At 42.2% G+C, this 21,757-nt stretch overlaps 1 protein-coding gene across 1 annotated transcript in view; it reads left to right on the plus strand.

Moving 5' to 3' along the window:
- Positions 1-1,602: 1,602 nt before the first annotated feature.
- The window catches only part of LOC136668694 (lymphocyte antigen 75), a gene marked incomplete at its 5' end in the record, with an annotated part of 61,465 nt that continues 41,310 nt past the window's right edge, over positions 1,603-21,757 (plus strand). The window contains 16 exons of the mRNA XM_066646369.1: positions 1,603-1,782; positions 1,872-1,984; positions 5,801-5,934; positions 6,317-6,540; positions 6,912-7,021; positions 8,958-9,076; positions 12,354-12,489; positions 13,034-13,116; positions 15,022-15,141; positions 15,672-15,773; positions 16,599-16,757; positions 17,142-17,224; positions 19,870-20,014; positions 20,861-20,905; positions 21,028-21,195; positions 21,320-21,439. Of these exons, the coding sequence (XP_066502466.1) occupies positions 1,603-1,782; positions 1,872-1,984; positions 5,801-5,934; positions 6,317-6,540; positions 6,912-7,021; positions 8,958-9,076; positions 12,354-12,489; positions 13,034-13,116; positions 15,022-15,141; positions 15,672-15,773; positions 16,599-16,757; positions 17,142-17,224; positions 19,870-20,014; positions 20,861-20,905; positions 21,028-21,195; positions 21,320-21,439 (2,041 nt within the window). The remainder of the gene's footprint in view (positions 1,783-1,871; positions 1,985-5,800; positions 5,935-6,316; positions 6,541-6,911; positions 7,022-8,957; positions 9,077-12,353; positions 12,490-13,033; positions 13,117-15,021; positions 15,142-15,671; positions 15,774-16,598; positions 16,758-17,141; positions 17,225-19,869; positions 20,015-20,860; positions 20,906-21,027; positions 21,196-21,319; positions 21,440-21,757) is intronic.

Here is a 21,757-nt window from a genome sequence, read left to right on the forward strand (position 1 = left end):
TCCGGGTGACTGTCTGTGAGGAGTGTGGTGTGTTCTCCCTGTGTCTGCGTGGGTTTCCTCCAGGTGACTGTCTGTGAGGAGTGTGGTGTGTTCTCTCTGTGTCTGTGTGGGTTTCCTCCGGGTGACTGTCTGTGAGGAGTGTGGTGTGTTCTTTCTATGTCTGCGTGGGTTTCCTCCGGGTGACTGTCTGTGAGGAGTGTGGTGTGTTCTCTCTGTGTCTGCGTGGGTTTCCTCCGGGTGACTGTCTGTGAGGAGTGTGGTGTGTTCTCCCTGTGTCTGCGTGGGTTTCCTCCGGGTGACTGTCTGTGAGGAGTGTGGTGTGTTCTCTCTGTGTCTGCGTGGGTTTCCTCCGGGTGACTGTCTGTGAGGAGTGTGGTGTGTTCTCCCTGTGTCTGCGTGGGTTTCCTCCGGGTGACTGTCTGTGAGGAGTGTGCTGTGTTCTCCCTGTGTCTGCGTGGGTTTCCTCCGGGTGACTGTCTGTGAGGAGTGTGGTGTGTTCTCTCTGTGTCTGCGTGGGTTTCCTCCGGGTGACTGTCTGTGAGGAGTGTGCAACACTCTAATACATCTGCACATGAGCATAACTTCTCTACAACACACCAAACCAATGCTCCATCTCTGTGTTTACATTGTAACCCTTTAATTGTTCAGAAATTATGAAATTTAGGTGAAGCTCCCCTTCAGGTTCAGGTCTCTGATCTGAGATTGGCAGCTGGCAGATGTCTGTAAACCCTTCTTTTGTTTGGTTCATGTGATTTTTATGAGTCTCTGCACAAGGATGGAGTATGTGTCCTGACTCATCACTGCTGTAATAAAGAGGTGTGGGTCACATGTCTGTCCTCACAGTCATGAGACTTTTATTATGGATTTGGAGAACAGTTAAAAGTCATTGCTTTGGCCCTGAACTGGTTTTCAATGAGGGTCAGTTAAGGCTGGTGTGTAGACGGTCCTGAATCCACTACTAAGTATCAATACTCTGTTAAAATATCTGTTGGAGCACAAGTCCAAAACGATCAACTCAAAAAGTGACTTAAAGGGACTCTACATAATATTTTTAACTTAAAGTTACAGATTTAAAATCGTTGTGATGCTCCACTGAGTTGTAACAGGGAGAATAGAGCATCTGTGGTTACTACTCCAGGCCCCAGCTATAGCTGTATACAGTGTCACAACAAATGAATTACACTAGGAGGAGCATCGGGAGCAAAATACCAATCTTATCTAGTGTTCCTTTAAAGGTGCTGTATACAATTTAAAGCAAGCCAATATACTTTTTATAAAAATCAGTGGTATGTTAGCTCTCTGGTCTGTTTACTGTTTGTTTTGTGATGAGTTCAAATATCAACAGTTGTGCTCCAGAATCATATGCAGCATCTTCAGTGGCACTTTGTCCAGTTTCTGCTGAGCACCTGACTGTGTTTTTTAAGTTCACTTACATAGCCACCAGAGGGCACACATGCAAAAATGCCAACGAGCGCACTAGTGCATTACTCGTGATTACCTCTGGTGGCCAAGGAGGGGAACCACAGCCCCTCTGTTCTACAGTGTGATTTTCCCAGAGTGCATTTGTGCTGATCTCTCTCTCTCTCTCTCTCTCTCTCTGTCTTTCTGCTCTGTCTCACTTTGTCTTCTCTCTCAGCTCTGGGCGAGTGTGAGAAGGGATGGAGGGCGTACCAGGAGCGGTGTTATTTTTTCTCGTCTGATCGTTTAACATGGCATGAAGCTCGGGCTGAATGTGAGAAAAAAGGCAGTCACCTGATGAGCATCCACGACATTCATGAGAGGGTGAGACACTGAGATCAATAATCACTGATGACTGTAATGACAGATAACGTAGTTTAATCAGTTTACTTACTTCTCTCTCTCTCTCTCAGACATGGGTCAGTACTCAGATTGGGACGTCCATATACTGGTTTGGTTTGAATGATATTGTGTCTGAGGGGAACTGGGAGTGGAGTGATGGGAGTGTGTTTTACCCCTATCTGTCGTAAGTATCAACTTTACACAAACAATTATATACAGTCAGACAAAGACCAGATCATCTTCCTTAATCTCTGTAGTGTCTCTTTAATATCTTTGTAGTGTCTCCGTAATGTTTCTTTAATATCTCTGTAGTGTTTCCTTAATATCTTTGTAGTGTCTCCGTAATGTTTCTTTAATATCTCTGTTGTGTCCTTAATATCTCTGTAGTTCCTCCTTAATATCTCTGTAGTGCCTACTTAATATCTCTGTAGTTTCTCTGTAATGTCTCCTTAATATCTCTGTAGTGCCTACTTAATATCTCTGTAGTGTCTCTGTAGTGTCTCATTAATGTCTCTGTAGTGTCTCATTAATATCTCTGTAGTGCTTCCTTAATATCTCTGTAGAGTCTCCTTAATATCTTTGTAGTGTCTCCGTAGTGTCTCTTTAATATCTCTGTGGTGTCTCATTAATATCTCTGTTGTGTCCTTAATATCTCCGTAGTGTCTCCTTAATATCTCTGTAGTGTTTCTGTTAATATTCTTAATATCGCAGTAGTGTCTCTTTAATATTTCTGTAGTGTCTCCTTAATTTCTCTGTAGTGTTTCCTTAATATCTCTGTAGTGTCTCCTTAATATCTTTGTAGTGTCTCCGTAGGGTCTCTTTAATATCTCTGTTGTGTCCTTAATATCTCTGTAGTGTCTCTTTTATATCTCTGTAGTTCCTCCCTAATATCTCTGTAGTGTCTCTTTAATATCTCTGTAGTGCCTCCTTAATATCTCTGTAGTGTTTCCTTAATATCTTTGTAGTGTCTCCGTAATGTTTCTTTAATATCTCTGTAGTGTTTCCTTAATATCTTTGTAGTGTCTCCGTAATGTTTCTTTAATATCTCTGTAGTGCCTCCTTAATATCTGTGTAGTGTCTCCGTAATGTTTCTTTAATATCTCTGTTGTGCCTACTTAATATCTCTGTAGTTTCTCTGTAATGTCTCCTTAATATCTCTGTAGTGCCTACTTAATATCTCTGTAGTGTCTCTGTAGTGGCTCCTTAATGTCTCTGTAGTGTCTCATTAATATCTCTGTAGTGCTTCCTTAATATCTCTGTAGTGTCTCCTTAATATCTTTGTAGTGTTTCTGTTAATATTCTTAATATCTCAGTAGTGTCTCTTTAATATTTCTGTAGTGTCTCCTTAATATCTCTGTAGTGTCTCCTTAATATCTTTGTAGTGTCTCCGTAGGGTCTCTTTAATATCTCTGTTGTGTCCTTAATATCTCTGTAGTGTCTCTTTTATATCTCTGTAGTTCCTCCCTAATATCTCTGTAGTGTCTCTTTAATATCTCTGTAGTGCCTCCTTAATATCTTTGTAGTGTCTCCGTAATGTTTCTTTAATATCTCTGTTGTGTCCTTAATATCTCTGTAGTGTCTCTTTAATATCTCTGTAGTGTTTCCTTAATATCTTTGTAGTGTCTCCGTAATGTTTCTTTAATATCTCTGTAGTGCCTCCTTAATATCTCTGTAGTGCCTCCTTAATATCTCTGTAGTGTTTCCTTAACATCTTTGTAGTGTCTCCGTAATGTTTCTTTAATATCTCTGTAGTGTTTCCTTAATATCTTTGTAGTGTCTCTGTAATGTTTCTTTAATATCTCTGTAGTGCCTCCTTAATATCTCTGTAGTGTTTCCTTAATATCTTTGTAGTGTCTCTGTAATGTTTCTTTAATATCTCTGTAGTGCCTCCTTAATATCTCTGTAGTGTTTCCTTAATATCTTTGTAGTGTCTCTGTAATGTTTCTTTAATATCTCTGTAGTGCCTCCTTAATATCTCTGTAGTGTTTCCTTAATATCTTTGTAGTGTCTCCGTAATGTTTCTTTAATATCTCTGTTGTGTCCTTAATATGTCTGTAGTGTCTCTTTAATATCTCTGTAGCGTTTCCTTAATATCTTTGTAGTGTCTCCGTAATGTTTCTTTAATATCTCTGTTGTGTCCTTAATATGTCTGTAGTGTCTCTTTAATATCTCTGTAGTGTTTCCTTAATATCTTTGTAGTGTCTCCGTAATGTTTCTTTAATATCTCTGTAGTGCCTACTTAATATCTCTGTAGTGGCTCCTTAATGTCTCTGTAGTGTCTCATTAATATCTCTGTAGTGCTTCCTTAATATCTCTGTAGTGTCTCCTTAATATCTCTGTAGTGCTTCCTTAATATCTCTGTAGTGTCTCCTTAATATCTCTGTAGTGTTTCCTTAATATCTCTGTAGTGTTTCCTTAATATCTTTGTAGTGTCTCCGTAGGGTCTCTTTAATATCTCTGTGGTGTCTCGTTAATATCTCTGTTGTGTCCTTAATATCTCTGTAGTGTCTCTTTTATATCTCTGTAGTTCCTCCCTAATATCTCTGTAATGTCTTCTTAATATCTCTGTAGTGTTTCCTTAACATCTTTGTAGTGTCTCCGTAATGTTTCTTTAATATCTCTGTAGTTCCTCCTTAATATCTCTGTAGTGCCTACTTAATATCTCTGTAGTGGCTCCTTAATGTCTCTGTAGTGTCTCATTAATATCTCTGTAGTGCTTCCTTAATATCTCTGTAGTGTCTCCTTAATATCTCTGTAGTGTTTCTGTTAATATTCTTAATATTTCTGTAGTGTTTCCTTAATATCTCTGTAGTGTCTCTTTTATATCTCTGTAGTTCCTCCCTAATATCTCTGTAGTGTCTCTTTAATATCTCTGTAGTGCCTCCTTAATATCTTTGTAGTGTCTCCGTAATGTTTCTTTAATATCTCTGTTGTGTCCTTAATATCTCTGTAGTGTCTCTTTAATATCTCTGTAGTGTTTCCTTAATATCTTTGTAGTGTCTCCGTAATGTTTCTTTAATATCTCTGTAGTGCCTCCTTAATATCTCTGTAGTGCCTCCTTAATATCTCTGTAGTGTTTCCTTAACATCTTTGTAGTGTCTCCGTAATGTTTCTTTAATATCTCTGTAGTGTTTCCTTAATATCTTTGTAGTGTCTCTGTAATGTTTCTTTAATATCTCTGTAGTGCCTCCTTAATATCTCTGTAGTGTTTCCTTAATATCTTTGTAGTGTCTCTGTAATGTTTCTTTAATATCTCTGTAGTGCCTCCTTAATATCTCTGTAGTGTTTCCTTAATATCTTTGTAGTGTCTCTGTAATGTTTCTTTAATATCTCTGTAGTGCCTCCTTAATATCTCTGTAGTGTTTCCTTAATATCTTTGTAGTGTCTCCGTAATGTTTCTTTAATATCTCTGTTGTGTCCTTAATATGTCTGTAGTGACTTTAATATCTCTGTAGCGTTTCCTTAATATCTTTGTAGTGTCTCCGTAATGTTTCTTTAATATCTCTGTTGTGTCCTTAATATCTCTGTAGTTCCTCCTTAATATCTCTGTAGTGTCTCCTTAATATCTTTGTAGTGTCTCCGTAGGGTCTCTTTAATATCTCTGTGGTGTCTTGTTAATATCTCTGTTGTGTCCTTAATATCTCTGTAGTGTCTCTTTTATATCTCTGTAGTTCCTCCCTAATATCTCTGTAATGTCTTCTTAATATCTCTGTAGTGTTTCCTTAACATCTTTGTAGTGTCTCCGTAATGTTTCTTTAATATCTCTGTAGTGTCTCTTTAATATCTCTGTAGTGCCTCCTTAATATCTCTGTAGTGTCTCGTTAATATCTCTGTAGTGTCTCTGTAGTGTCTTTGTAGTGTCTCCTTAATATCTCTGTAGATTCTCCTGAAGGACACTGAGGTCAGAAGGGGAGATGGTGGAGGCAGTAGCTGTATCTGATCCATTTTCTCGTTGTGGTGGAGTATGTGATGTAATGAACCTTTTCGGCCCCGTGTGCAGGTTTTGGCGTCCAGGGCAGCCGGATGATTACAATGATAATGAGGACTGTGGTCAGGTGGATGGCAACAGTAACGGACGCTGGAACGACGAACACTGCACGGCCCAACGCCAGTACATCTGCAAACAGGACAACCGTGAGTCTCTGCTGGATCATTCCCAGCGTGTCTGATCCACTCTACACCAGCACAACACACACTAACACACCACCACCACGTCAGTGTCACTGCAGCGCTGAGAATACCACTCATATACAAATCCCATTTTCATTAACTGAATGCTGTATGTTTAATTGAGAATAATACATGGGTAACATTTCAAATGCTGAAACTATACTGTTTCAATGTAAAACATACTGAGATTTTGAATGTGATGTGTTTGCAAATGAGGGTTTTAACTTGTTTCTGACCCTGTTAGGTGTCCAACATTTGCTCAGGCCACATAAGGAGTAACTGTATATGATTTGTGTGTGTGTGTGTGTGTGTGTGTGTGCGCGCGCCTGTGTGTGTGTGTCTATAGCGAACCCCATCATTGAGTGTGACACAGCCAATGGCTGGCAGCAGTTCGGTTCCAACTGTTATAAGCTGCACTCTGCTTTGAGGAAGAGCTGGGTCTCTGCTCGCTCCGAGTGTGTGAAGGACGGAGCTGATCTCGTGTCCATTCAGTCGGCTGAGGAGGAGCAGTACGTCATCAGCAGACTGGACCCCTCCCACACTGACCTCTGGATCGGATACTCCACTCTGGTGAGGGTCCACTGCTGCTGGACTTGTTTGTTGGTTTGTTTTTATCAGGGCCAATTCAACAATGTCCTGATTTTGTAGGAAACCCAAAGGAAATTAGGTACTTTGCAGAGTTTTGCTGTTGGAAGCTGTTCATTCTCCTGGACTTCCTATTTTGGGAAGCATTGGAGTGGTGTTTGTGATCCAGACCTAATCCTTCAGCATTAGTAGATGCTGCTCTAGCAGCTGCTATCAAATCCTTAAAATGTGGTGCTGTGTAGTGTGCTGTTTTCCCAGTGTGGAGCCTGTTGCTGTAGTTAAAATAACAAAGCCTTCACTTCAGAATAAATGTTGTATGGTGATTTGTACACAAACGTTTTTGCTTCCTTTCACAGAAATGTACGACTATGACGTGTGAAGTCCAGCCCAACAGCATCTCCTTAACCTGGTCAGACGCCTCCACCTCGTCCTTCACCAACTGGGCCGGTGGACAACCGGATTTCACGTAAGAACCCAGTAACAGCAACAAATATAACCACGATACAAGCAACATCAAAACAGAGATTGTCAGAAGCAGTAAAACCAACAATAACAATGACATAACTATCATAAGCAAGAATTATAACACTGACAATACAGGGATCATCAATATCAACAATATTAGTATAATAATCATTATAAGCAACAACACTCATCCAAAATAATATTTTAATAATCAACAACAACAACAGTGATCCTCATAAACAACACAATAAACAAATCTAATAGTATAGCAATAATCATAATCAATAATAACTACAACATCGGTGACTATCAAAAGCAACATAAATAACAAAATAATAAGGTACCTGGAGGTTGTGGGTTTGAGTCCCGCTCCGGGTGACTGTCTGTGAGGAGTGTGGTGTGTTCTCCCTGTGTCTGCGTGGGTTTCCTTCGGGTGACTGTCTGTGAGGAGTGTTGTGTGTTCTCCCTGTGTCTGCGTGGGTTTCCTCCGGGTGACTGTCTGTGAGGAGTGTGGTGTGTTCTCCCTGTGTCTGCGTGGGTTTCCTTCGGGTGACTGTCTGTGAGGAGTGTGGTGTGTTCTCTCTGCGTCTGTGTGGGTTTCCTCCGGGTGACTGTCTGTGAGGAGTGTGGTGTGTTCTCCCTGTGTCTGCGTGGGTTTCCTTCGGGTGACTGTCTGTGAGGAGTGTTGTGTGTTCTCTCCGTGTCTGCGTGGGTTTCCTCCGGGTGACTGTCTGTGAGGAGTGTGGTGTGTTCTCCCTGTGTCTGCGTGGGTTTCCTTTGGGTGACTGTCTGTGAGGAGTGTGGTGTGTTCTCCCTGTGTCTGCGAGGGTTTCCTCTGGGTGACTGTCTGTGAGGAGTGTGGTGTGTTCTCCCTGTGTCTGCGTGGGTTTCCTTCGGGTGACTGTCTGTGAGGAGTGTGGTGTGTTCTCTCCGTGTCTGCGTGGGTTTCCTCCGGGTGACTGACTTTGAGGAGTGTGGTGTGTTCTCCCTGTGTCTGCGTGGGTTTCCTCCGGGTGACTGTCCGTGAGGAGTGTGGTGTGTTCTCCCTGTGTCTGCGTGGGTTTCCTCCGGGTGACTGTCTGTGAGGAGTGTGGTGTGTTCTCTCTGTGTCTGTGTGGGTTTCCTCCGGGTGACTGTCTGTGAGGAGTGTGGTGTGTTCTCCCTGTGTCGGCGTGGGTTTCCTCCGGGTGACTGTCTGTGAGGAGTGTGGTGTGTTCTCCCTGTGTCTGCGTGGGTTTCCTCCGGGTGACTGTCTGTGAGGAGTGTGGTGTGTTCTCTCTGTGTCTGTGTGGGTTTCCTCCGGGTGACTGTCTGTGAGGAGTGTGGTGTGTTCTCTCTGTGTCTGTGTGGGTTTCCTCCGGGTGACTGTCTGTGAGGAGTGTGGTGTGTTCTCCCTGTGTCTGCGTGGGTTTCCTCCGGGTGACTGTCTGTGAGGAGTGTGGTGTGTTCTCTCCGTGTCTGCGTGGGTTTCCTCCGGGTGACTGTCTGTGAGGAGTGTGGTGTGTTCTCCCTGTGTCTGCGTGGGTTTCCTCCGGGTGACTGTCTGTGAGGAGTTTGGTGTGTTCTCCCTGTGCCTACGTGGGTTTCCTCCCACGCTTCAAAAACACACGTTGGTAGGTGGATTGGAGAGTCAGAAGTGTCTGTAGGTGTGAGTGTGTGGAGTGAATGTGTGAGTGTGTGTTCTCCCTGTGAAAGACTGGCACCCCCTCTAGGGTGTGTTCCCACCTCACTATGGTAGTTTGAATATGGACAGGTTTTTTTTTTTTATCTGATGTGGGCGGACACAAGTTCTCAAACAGTTGGCAGTGGGGGTTTCCTCTGGACACGAGGATGGAGAACAACAGATGATCTGTACCTAGAAAGGTTTCCAATAAAGTAGCCAGGGGGGAGGAGTAGTTCTAAATCGTTTAAACCGCTGTTTGTTTGGTGTGTGACAGGGAGAAGGAGAGTGGAGTGTGCACTGCCATTATCAAGGACTCAGGAGAGGATTATGGGAAGTGGAAGACCCATGTGTGTCGCTATGAACGGCCGTACATGTGCAAGAGAGCTCTGAACAGTGAGTCTGAGCAAGCACACAACAAACATTATACTGACACCTAGTGGACTGGAGGTGACAGAGGTTCTGCCCTGCCTTAAACATGGTCAGCTCCGAATGGGGGACCCACTCCATGGAGCATAAACTGATTCATAAAAGGAGGACAAAGCAGTTATTTTTTTCATTTCATGTGAGTTACACGCCATAGAAAAATACATATAATAAATACCTACCTTCACACATTGCTTGCTATTTTTGGTGGTAAAATATCTTATGGTCTGACAATCTCTATTCAAACTTCTAGACAATCTAGACCATCTCTATTCTAGACCATCTCTATTCTAGACCACCTCTATTCCACACCATCTCTATTCCAGACCATCTTTGTTCTAGACAACCTAGACCATCTCTATTCTAGACCATTTCTATTCCAGACCACCTCTATTCTAAACCATCTTTGTTCTAGGCAATCTAGACCATCTCTATTCTAGACCATCTCAATTCTAGACCACCTCTATTCCACACCATCTCTATTCCACACCATCTCTATTCCAGACCATCTTTGTTCTAGACAACCTAGACCATCTCTATTCTAGACCATTTCTATTCCAGACCACCTCTATTCTAAACCATCTTTGTTCTAGACAATCTAGACCATCTCTATTCCAGACCACCTCTATTCTAGACCATCTCTATTCCAGACCATCTTTGTTCTAGACAACCTAGACCATTTCTATTCCAGACCACCTCTATTCTAAACCATCTTTGTTCTAGACAATCTAGACCATCTCTATCCTAGACCATCTCTATTCCAGACCACCTCTATTCTAGACCATCTCTATTCCAGACCATCTTTGTTCTAGACAACCTAGACCATTTCTATTCTAGACCATTTCTATTCCAGACCACCTCTATTCCACACCACCTCTATTCCACACCATCTGTATTCTAGACCATCTCTATTCCAGACCATCTCTATTCCAGACCATCCCTATTCCAGACCATCTTTGTTCTAGACAACCTAGACTATTTCTATTCCAGACCACCTCTATTCCAGACCATCTCTATTCCAGACCTCCTCTATTCTAGACCATCTCTATTCCAGACCATCTTTGTTCTAGACAACCTAGACCATCTCTATTCTAGACCATTTCTATTCCAGACCACCTCTATTCCACACCACCTCTATTCCACACCATCTCTATTCTAGACCATCTGTATTCTAGACCATCTCTATTCCAGACCATCTCTATTCCACACCATCCCTATTCCAGACCATCTTTGTTCTAGACAACCTAGACTATTTCTATTCCAGACCACCTCTATTCCAGACCATCTCTATTCCAGACCACCTCTATTTTAGACCACCTCTATTCTAGACCACCTCTATTCCAGACCATCTCTATTCCAGACGATCTCTATTCCACACCATCTTTATTCCAGACGATCTCTATTCCACACCATCTCTATTCCAGACCATCTCTATTCCACATCATCTCTCTTCCAGACCATCTTTGTTCTAGACAACCTAGACCATCTCTATTCTAGACCATTTCTATTCCAGACCACTTCTATTCTAGACCATCTCTATTCTAGACCATCTCTATTCCAGACCACCTCTATTCTAGACCATCTCTATTCCAGACCATCTTTGTTCTAGACAACCTAGACCATCTCTATTCTAGACCATTTCTATTCCAGACCACCTCTATTCCACACCATCTCTATTCTAGACCATCTGTATTCTAGACCATCTCTATTCCAGACCATCTCTATTCCACACCATCCCTATTCCAGACCATCTTTGTTCTAGACAACCTAGACCATTTCTATTCCAGACCACCTCTATTCCAGACCACCTCTATTCCAGACCACCTCTATTTTAGACCACCTCTATTCCAGACCATCTCTATTCCACACCATCTCTATTCCAGACGATCTCTATTCCACACCATCTCTATTCCACACCATCTCTCTTCCAGACCATCTTTGTTCTAGACAACCTAGACCATTTCTATTCCAGACCACCTCTATTCTAAACCATCTTTGTTCTAGACAATCTAGACCATCTCTATCCTAGACCATCTCTATTCCAGACCACCTCTATTCTAGACCATCTCTATTCCAGACCATCTTTGTTCTAGACAACCTAGACCATCTCTATTCTAGACCATTTCTATTCCAGACCACTTCTATTCTAGACCATCTCTATTCTAGACCATTTTGTTCTAGACAACCTAGACCATCTCTATCCTAGACCACCTCTATTCTAGACCATCTCTATTCCAGACCATCTTTGTTCTAGACCATCTCTATTCTAGACATTCTAGACCATTGCTGTTCTGGACAATCTCTATTTTAGACAATCTCTATTCAAAATCCTGTGAACCCCTAGGTCTTGATTCTTTCTGTGGCCCCCTACTGGTCAGTCTGCCAGCAAACCAGAAATCATGGCTATATTTGAGTAGTTTAATCTAATGCGATATTCCTCTATGACCTGTGTTGTCAGAACGGCCAGGACACAGTTGTGTGTGTGTGTGTGTGTGTGTGTGTGTGTGTGTGTAGAGTTAGGAGTCATGCCCAGTGACTCTTGTTTATGTAAAATTGTAGGTTTTTCAAAGTGAGGAATTGACTCCAAATACATCAACCATTTAGATATGACTGTGATTGGCTGAGGGGTGTGAATAATAATAATAATAAAAATAATAATATATTTTATTTAACACTTTACAGAGATTTATAATGCAGTGAGTCTCTATGTTGAGCTGCTACTGAGCAATGAGTTGTAAAGCAGGAGTTAAAACACTGTGGTTTTAAAGGATTTTATTATTTTGCTCCTGGGCTCCAGTTGTAGAATTTAATTCACTTTTACAGAAGTGTCTTGAAATCAGGGGGGCAGGGGGGCTTTGCTTCCCCACACTCCTCCAAATATTACATAGTGCAGTTTCTGCAGTGCTGAGCCTGAAGCAGCAGGGACAGAGGCTCTATTCTCCCAGTTACAGCTCAGTGGAGCATCACCATTATTTTCAAGCTGTAATTTAAAGATAAAAATAATATATAGTGTTTCTTTAAAAGTCAGTTCACACTTCACAAATAAGAAACATAAAAATATAAGCTCAGAAAATTCAGCAAAGTTGCAATAAATATAAAAAAAATAAAAATAAATAAATAAATCCATCTTTTGGCCAATAATGGCTTATTAAAAAGTAATTATTTTTGGAGCAATGATGCACTGGTCTCTGTTTCCATGTCAAAGTTTCTCAGATGCTACTCTGCTCCTTCTCTTTGATGTCTGTAGCTATTTGTCCTCTGGGATGGCTGAGTTTTGGTGGAAACTGTTATCTGGTGGTCAGTAACAGTCACCTGTTGACCAGCTGGCACCAGGCTCTGACCAGATGCACCAGCATGGGCGCCAACTTGGTGACCATCAAAAGGTGAGTATCAGTCATCTGTGGATAAATTTAACACACACAAGAAAAAACAGTGATGCACAGAGAGCTTGTATAATCCCATAGACAAGCAGGGAGCTGTGCATGGTCCTAAGGTCCACATGTTCAATGCCAGATATGGGCTGGAAGGGTGTAAAGTCTGGAATTGAGTTCTCTGGAGTGTTGGAGGCCCATTCAGTTCCTCTAAAGTATCTTGGAATAAAGTGCCTCTGATGTTGACTATTACAGGTTTTACTTTTATGAATAAGTGAATAAATAAATAATTATTTATTCAAAGTATATTTTACTAAATAGATTTCATTAAATAAATCCCACACATGGTAAATTTACTGGAGAAGGAGAAAATGAATGTTAATATTAGGAATTTATTATTTGTAAAGGGCAGAGTGTAGTACCTTATAAAGTAAATTCACCAGTTGTATATATAATATATTTGTATATTTATTTGTATGTTTATATATATGTAATGTATTTAATACGGCAGTAACAATATGCTTAATACCGCTTGGGTGTGTGCTGTGTGTTTCAGTCAAGATGAGCAGTACTTCATCAATGCTCAGCTCCCTGACCTCCACCAGGTGGACATTCCTGATGTGTGGATTGGAATTTCAGGTATGCAGATGTTATTTTTATTATTAGTCCTTTTATCCAAGAAAAAAAAAACACCTCTAAAACAAAGCCTTACACTAAAGCTGGTTTCTGCTGGCGCCCATGTGGGATTTCCAATAGTGTGTTAGCACTAAACTGACATGGATGACATTAATGTTTTCAGCCACTCTAGATTTCTGAAGCTCAATACCACAGGCACAAATCCAGACTGGAATATTTACTGTTGAGCTTTTTTAAATATTTGACCCATCTGTGTTCAGCCAAAACATAACAGATTTAACCGTAAAGACCGCATTCATTAATTCATTCATTGTCTGAATAGCCCTTATCCAGTTCAGGGTGGTGGTGGGTTCAGAGCCTGCCCGGAATCACTGGGCACAAGGCAGGATCACACCCTGGAGGGGGCGCCAGTTCTTCACAGGGCGACATACACTCACACATTCACACCTAGGGGTCGCCAATCCACCTTCCAACGTGTGTTTATGGAGCGTGGGAGGAAACCCACGCAGACACAGGGAGAACACACCACACTCCTCACAGACAGTCACCCGGAGGAAACCCACGCAGACACAGGGAGAACACACCACACTCCTCACAGACAGTCACCCGGAGGAAACCCACGCAGACACAGGGAGAACACACCACACTCCTCACAGACAGTCACCTGGAAGAAACCCACGCAGACACAGAGAGAACACACCACACTCCTCACAGACAGTCACCCGGAGGAAACCCACGCAGACACAGGGAGAACACACCACACTCCTCACAGACAGTCACCCGGAGGAAACCCACGCAGACACAGAGAGAACACACCACACTCCTCACAGACAGTCACCCGGAGGAAACCCACGCAGACACAGGGAGAACACACCACACTCCTCACAGACAGTCACCCGGAGGAAACCCACGCAGACACAGGGAGAACACACCACACTCCTCATAGACAGTCACCCGGAGGAAACCCACGCAGACACAGGGAGAACACACCACACTCCTCACAGACAGTCACCCAGAGCGGGACTCGAACCCACAACCAGGACCCTGCAGCTGTGACAGAGACACCACCGTGCCACCCTAAATACCACAAATAGGCATATATTCTAGAAAAACTACAAATAATTTCGGCTGAGAGTACGCTGTGCATGTTTTGCTGATGTTTCTCGCCAGTGTTACATAAGGCGCAATTATAAATAAATAAAAATAAATAAAATGCTTTCACTATACTAAAATACATACACATTTTCATTCAGTCGAACAGGGTGAGTTAACACTGATGTGTTTTAGTAATCTGAGTATTTTGTAATTTGTTTATACACACAGCACTGTGCAGAAGTCTGAGGCCCCTAAGATAATGATATATATTTAAACTAATGCCTCCTCAGTGAGTGTGGGGCAGGTATAAAGTTCTATATAATCACAGTAAACACAAAGATACAAATAAGATATTTATTTTTCTATAAAGCAGTGGGTGAGAGTGAGTTTGAAGAACAGTGTTTTGTTCAGATTCTTCTTGATTTACATGAATTTGTTAAACCCACAGCACACATTATTTAAAGTCATTATTAATTCACCACTAAAACTAGACACTGGATGATCACCTCAAATAATACACACTCCACGAGGAGAGATTGGACAAAGTTAAACACATTCCCACACGGAGAATCACACTGGAGGAATGTGACTGGGTTTATTCTAATGTTGGGTGTTATTTGTTGTTTGTTTGTTTTTAGCAAATTACTTACTGCTCAGATAAATAGCTTTTTAAATCTCATAATCCCTGGTGCCTAACGCTTATGCACAGTACTGTGTGAATATATACACATACATAAAGAGAGACTGGTCCCCCATGAGAGGATGCAGTGATATCTAAAATCGAGACAGTCATGTCTTTGTTGTTCTGATCAGATATGGACCAGGATGGATCGTTTAAATGGGTCGACAAGACAGACGTTCAGTTTTCCAACTGGAACTCTGGCTTCCCAAAGAACACGGACAAGTACTGGGACTGTGGGCAGATCTACACAGGTCAGACAGTCGGCACCGCCCTGTGTCCTGTTTAAAACTCTTTAACTCTTAATAAGACAAGTCCTCTATTATCTAACCGTAACTCATAATGTTTACACAATAATTCATTCTGTTTAATAAATAACTCACAGTGAATATTGGATACATTTGTTGTGAATACTGGATATTACAGTAGTTTTTTAATAATGCACAGTATGTACTGAATATTTATAGTAGTATTAATTCACAGTGGATACTGAATGATTTCCAGAAGAACTTGTTTAACTCTGTAATTAGTGAATATTTCAGAGTAGTTCCTGAACACTAATTTGTGTAGAAACATTTTGTATTAACAATCATAAAAAAATATTTCAGTATTTGTAAACAGAAATGTTAAAGAAGTTACCAGGCGTGCACCGAATAACTCTCCTTGAATTAGATGCCAAAGAATGAATTTTATGATTCAGAAATGAATTATAACTAAGGGACAGATACATAAAACTTTACGTATGTTTAGAAATCACTTTTATTCTTGTTGATGTTTTGAACAGGGAACTACGCTGGGAAGTGGGAAACCACCAACTGCTTTAAGAACCTGGCTTATATCTGTAAGATGGTGGGGGGTCAGAATGTTAAACCCACCGCAGCCCCAGGTGAGTGGACCCTCAGCATAGCAACCACCACAGATACCATGGCAACCACCTAGCAACACCAAAGCAAACATTAAAAATACTAAGATAAATACCTCGCAATGCCCTAACAACCTAAAGAGACACCACAGTAATGACCCAGCAACACCCTTGCAGTAGCATCAGAACCATAGTGACCAAATAGCAACACCCTAACAACCACCTGGAATACCAGTGCAACCAACTCACAAAGATGCTATAGCAACAAAGCCTCACCCTAGTAAGCAGCAGTGATGCCATAGCATAGTAACACCTTAGAAAATGTCAAAGATGCCATAGCAACGTAACAACAAAATAGTAACTACCAAATTTGCCATAGCAACACCCTAGCAACCAAAATACGTGCAGCAACAGCAACACCCTAGCAACCATCTATAAACAGTCTAGTAGTCACCTGAAACATGATAGAGACTGCCAAGTAACTCCCAAGCAATTGGATTTGAAACTACCTAGCAACCAACATAGCAACCACCAAGAAAAACCTCAAAAAACTCTCATCCCCTTTCTCTCCATTTCTCTTACTCCTTCTCTCCTTCACTCTTTCTATCTCTATCTCTCTCTCTTTTTCTCTACCTCTCTCTCTCACTCTTCCTCTCTTTCTCTCCCTCTTCCTCTCTCTTTCTGTCTCTCTCTCTCCCCTACTCTCCCTCTTTCTTTCTCCCTTTTTATTTCACCCTCTGTACTTCCACCTCCCACCTTCTCCTTCTCCCTTCACCATTCCCTCACCCTTACTTTTTCTCTCTCATTCTCAATCCTACTCCCTCCCTCCCTCCTCCTCTCTCTGGGCAGACTCTCACTGTGATAAAGGTTATCTCCTTTATGGTGATTACTGCTACTACTTTGAGTCTGAAACGGTAAAGACGTGGCAAGATGCAGAGAGCTACTGTGTTGTTGAGAAAGGACACTTGGTCAGCGTCCACAACCAGGAGACGGTCAGCTTCCTCACAGGTGAGTTTATTTTTCACAGGGTTTTATACAATTTAACAGTAAAAGTTCATCAATATTTTAAAATATACTCTTTCCAGTGCTGGTGAATGGAACCAGACGTCCACCAGCAGTGACTCTCGCTCGTCACTTTGCATGTAATCATTTTTTGTGAGGGACCTTCATTGAAGGATGTTTGGTTCCATTGACCACCACTGTGAAACTTCCTGCATCTCAGTTTCTCTAGAACGAGGTGCTTCACACTGAAGCACTCTCAGACATGTTGTTTAAGTTAAACTTGAATTATTTTATTAGGAAGACACCGCTCTTTAATCCAAGTGATACATAAGAAATTTTCTGGAGCGCAGTTTCAGTAAGTCTCTAAACCATGTGTCTGTTTTTCCTCAGCTCACATGTCCAGGTCCTCCTGGGTTGGACTGAATGATATCAGAGTAGAAGGACACTTTGAGTGGACAGACGGGACAGCTGCTGTATGTAACACTCTCTCAGTAGCGCTCTGAAATTGTGTCGTCATTTTGTAGTCAGCTTCATGCCCATTTAAGGACTCCAGATCTAAGCTGTATTTCTCTATAGCTGTTTTTACACATGAACACAGGAAAAATTCCAGAGAAGTTTCAGAAATATTTTGGAGTTGTCCTTTCACACATGTAGGAGATTTTCTGTGTCTATGTGTTTTTGCAGCTTAACATTTTCCACATTCTTTAGGCATGGGGCGGCGCCTGTGCAGTGTGTACAGGAAATACTCCGGGACATTAGCGGCTCTGTTCACGCATTCACTCACTCTGACATACAGCTTCTCTTGGTAAAATCTGGGAAATATCAGGGTTACTGTGCATGTGTGTAAGGGGCTTATGAAATGAAATGAATGGGAAATAGAAATGAATGGGATGTTTGTACTTTGCTACTTAAAGCTCAAAATAGTGGACAAATTTAACTATAATTATGTACCCACTCCTGTTTATTGAGGCTGACACTAAGTACTGACTTTATCGCAGGGGACCACTGATCGGTTTTGCTAACACAGGTCCAGCACCCTAGATTCTGAGCACCTCTAGTTCAAAAGTGAAGCCCCTTCTGAGGAGATACTCCAGCCTAGAAGGAGAGTATGGCCTTGCCCTTAAGTGAGGGAGTGCCTTGCCCAACCATGAACTTGCCTGTGGTGGTATGTGATCCAGGTTTGTTTAGCTGATAGAGCATCATTTTGCGACACACTCCAGACCCAGTTCACATCCCTCCTCTTGGAACATTTTATTGTCTCTTGAGGTTCGTTTTCTGATTCTGGACTGATGTGTAAAGACAAGACTTCCCTGTTCCTCCAGGTAGGAGTTTCCCCTCTGCCTGGCAGTCCCTTTCCAAGGTTCCAGACCTTTGTGTAAACAAACCAGTAACTGACTGTACTCCATCCTGATTAGAACAGCATAACTAAAAGAGAGAGAGAGACTGAGAGGCTGATGTTTAGATGTTTGTATGGTGTGTTTGTGTGGTGTGCAATCTATGTTCATCTGGTGTGTACTACATTCTTGTGTGGGTTGTTTGTATTTTGTGTATTGGGTGTTTATTATGTTTGTGTGCTGTGTTTGTAGGGTGTGTAATCTATGTTCTTCTGGTGTGTACTGCATGCTTGTGTGGGGTGTTTATATGAAGTTTATTATGTTTGTATGCTGTGTTTTTAGTGTGTATTGTGTGTTTTTATGGTGTTTATTGCGTGTTTGTGTGGTGTGTTTGTATGGAGTGTACTACGTGTTTGTGTGGGGTGTTTGTATGACGTGTACTACGTGTTTGTGTGGGGTGTTTGTATGATGTGTACTACGTGTTTGTGTGGGGTGTTTGGTGTGTACTACGTGTTTGTGTGGGGTGTTTGTTTGGTGTGTACTACGTGTTTGTGTGGGGTGTTTGTAGGGCGTGTACTACGTGTTTGTGTGGGGTGTTTGTATGGTGTGTACTACGTGTTTGTGTGGGGTGTTTATATGGTGTGTACTACGTGTTTGTGTGGGGTGTTTGTATGGTGTGTACTACGTGTTTGTATGGTGTGTATTGCATGTTTGTGTGGGGTGTTTGTATGGTGTGTACTATGTGTTTGTGTGGGGTGTTTGTATGTTGTGTGCTACGTTTTTGTGTGGGGTGTTTGTATGGTGTGTACTACGTGTTTGTGTAGGGTGTACTATGTGTTTGTGTGGGGTGTTTGTCTGGTGTGTACTATGTGTTTGTGTGGGGTGTTTGTATGGTGTGTACTATGTGTTTGTGTGGGGTGTTTGTATGGTGTGTACTACGTGTTTGTGTAGGGTGTTTGTATGGTGTGTACTACGTGTTTGTATGGTGTGTATTGCATGTTTGTGTGGGGTGTTTGTATAGATTGTGCTATGTGTTTGTGTGGGGTGTTTGTATGGTGTGTGCTATGTGTTTGTGTGGGGTGTTTGTATGGTGTGTACTACGTGTTTGTATGGTGTGTATTGCATGTTTGTGTGGGGTGTTTGTATAGTTTGTGCTATGTGTTTGTGTGGAGTGTTTGTGTGGTGTGTACTACGTGTTTGTGTGGGGTCTTTGTATGGTGTGTATTGCATGTTTGTATGGGGTGTTTGTATGGAGTGTACTACATGTTTGTGTGGGGTGTTTGTATGGTGTGTACTACGTGTTTGTATGCTGTGTATTGCATGTTTGTGTGGGGTGTTTGTATGGTATGTACTATGTGTTTATATGGTGTGTACTATCTGTTTGTGTGGTGTGTACTATGTGTTTGTGTGGGTGTTTGTATGGTGTGTATTGCATGTTTGTGTGGGGTGTTTGTATGGTGTGTACAATGTGTTTGTGTGGTGTGTACTACATGTTTGTGTGGGGTGTTTTTATGGTATGTACTACGTGTTTGTGTGGGGTGTTTGGTGTGTACTACGTGTTTGTGTGGGGTGTTTGTATGGTGTGTATGGTGTGTATTGCATGTATGTGTGGGGTGTTTGTATGGTTTGTACCATGTGTTTGTGTGGGGTGTTTGGTGTGTACTACGTGTTTGTATGGGGTGTTTGTATGGTGTGTACTACGTGTTTGTGTGGGGTGTTTGTATGGTGTGTATTGTGTATTTTGCATGTGTGTTGTGTTTGATTTTTCCTGTTGCCGTTCCCAGGACTTCTTGGAGTGGGAGATGAATCAGCCGGATAACTGGCAGGGGAATGAGGACTGTGTTCACATCCGTGGGGTGGAGCACTGGGAGACCGGAAAACTCAACGATCTTCCCTGCACTGCCACCTACCCTTTCATCTGCCAGAAAGGTGTGTAGCAAGCTTCATGTTCTCTTGAAACTACAGTTTCGCCCTGATGTATGTTGCTAAGGAGAAGAGTATAGAATGTTGAGTCAAATGTTGTGGTTCCCAAAGACCACTGTTCCCCTTAGAGACGGGGGTTTAGAAACGACACCCGATACATTTCAGGGGGAAGCTGTGGGAAACCAACCAGGGACCAACAGAGCGTAGAGTCCAGTAGAGTCCAGTAGAGTCCAGTAGTGTAGGTACCATGCAGAAATTGACACTGGTATCTCTGTTAACTAAAAGGATTTTATAAGTACATTTAAGATCCACAGTGTCACAAAGGGACCCATTGGTCTGCTTGCGCTACAACAGATGTAGCCCCCCAAACCCTGAGGAGCTCTGGAACCTGGAACCCTGAAAGGGGGGACATCTTAGGTGAGGTAAACCCCAACCAGGAGGAGCAGGGATGCCTTGCCCTTAAGCAGCACCACCATAAACTTGCTAAAGGTGGGATGCAAACTGTGTTTGATTGGTGTAAGGAATGCTTTACCAACCGAACAAGCCTGGATCACAAGCCACATCTGGCAAGTTAATGGTGGTCTCTCTGGGTTAAATATTCAGGTGCCCCTTGTTTAAGGGAAAGACCACCCTGTTCCTCCTGTTTGGAATTCCTCAGAGTTTCTCCGAATATGAGGCTGGATCAGAGATGGCCAGAGTAGACCAGTGGGACCCGATGACCCTGATTGTCCCAGTGGTCACTGGGAAAGAAATGGTCAAATCCAATATCCAAGAAATAATGAAAGTGCTAAAACAGAAGACAGTGACAAACCCATCATCTATAATATGGACTTCTGCTTTAATTCCCTCTAGACAAAGGACAAGGACCTCCACCTGTCCCTCCCACCTCTGGACCAGGTAAGACCCCAGCTCGATCATACTCTGAAGATGAAAATTCATCACATAAATCACAGGTTGGAACTGAGATTATCGCTGGTGCTGTTTGAAAATTGCAAAATTGCAATCTCTCTCTCTCTCAGGATGGAGTGAGAAGTGTGGACCATGGGTTGATGACCCCTTTAACGATTACTGTTACCAGTTTAACTATCTTTCCCTGAGGAAGTGGACCGAGGCTCGGGCGGACTGTGTGAATCAGGGAGGAGATCTGCTCAGCATCACAGATCCCATTGAGCAGGGCTTCATCCACGGTACGTATACACACACACACACACACACACACACACACACGCACAATATCTGTTCATTCAACTTTAACCACTACTTATCTGGGTAAAAATAACTGACTGCACCTTCATGTATTTATTTTTTCAGGTCAGATCCAGTCGATCCCTAACGGCGTCTCTCTGTGGATGGGAGGACACGACTCAGTCACTGAGGGCGGCTGGGAGTGGAGTGACAGATCCCCCTTTAGATTCGTCAACTGGGCTTCAGGTGTGTGTGTGTGTGTGTGTGAGGGGATGAGGGGATGAAAATGTACATTACCCGATGAGCTAAAGTGAATCCAGTTCAATTCAGTTCAGAGGTAAGAGATCTTAAGAAGACACTACAGAGATATTAAAGAGACACTGCTGAGATATTAATGAGACACTACAGATTTATTAAGGAGGAACCAATGAGATATAAAGGAGACACTACAGAGATATTAAAGAGACACTGCTGAGATATAAAGGAGACACTACAGAGATATTAATGAGGAACCACTGAGATATAAAGGAGACACTACAGAGATATTAAAGAAGAACCACAGAG

This window comes from Hoplias malabaricus, chromosome 15 (assembly GCF_029633855.1).
Source record: "Hoplias malabaricus isolate fHopMal1 chromosome 15, fHopMal1.hap1, whole genome shotgun sequence".
Lineage (NCBI taxonomy): Eukaryota > Metazoa > Chordata > Actinopteri > Characiformes > Erythrinidae > Hoplias > Hoplias malabaricus.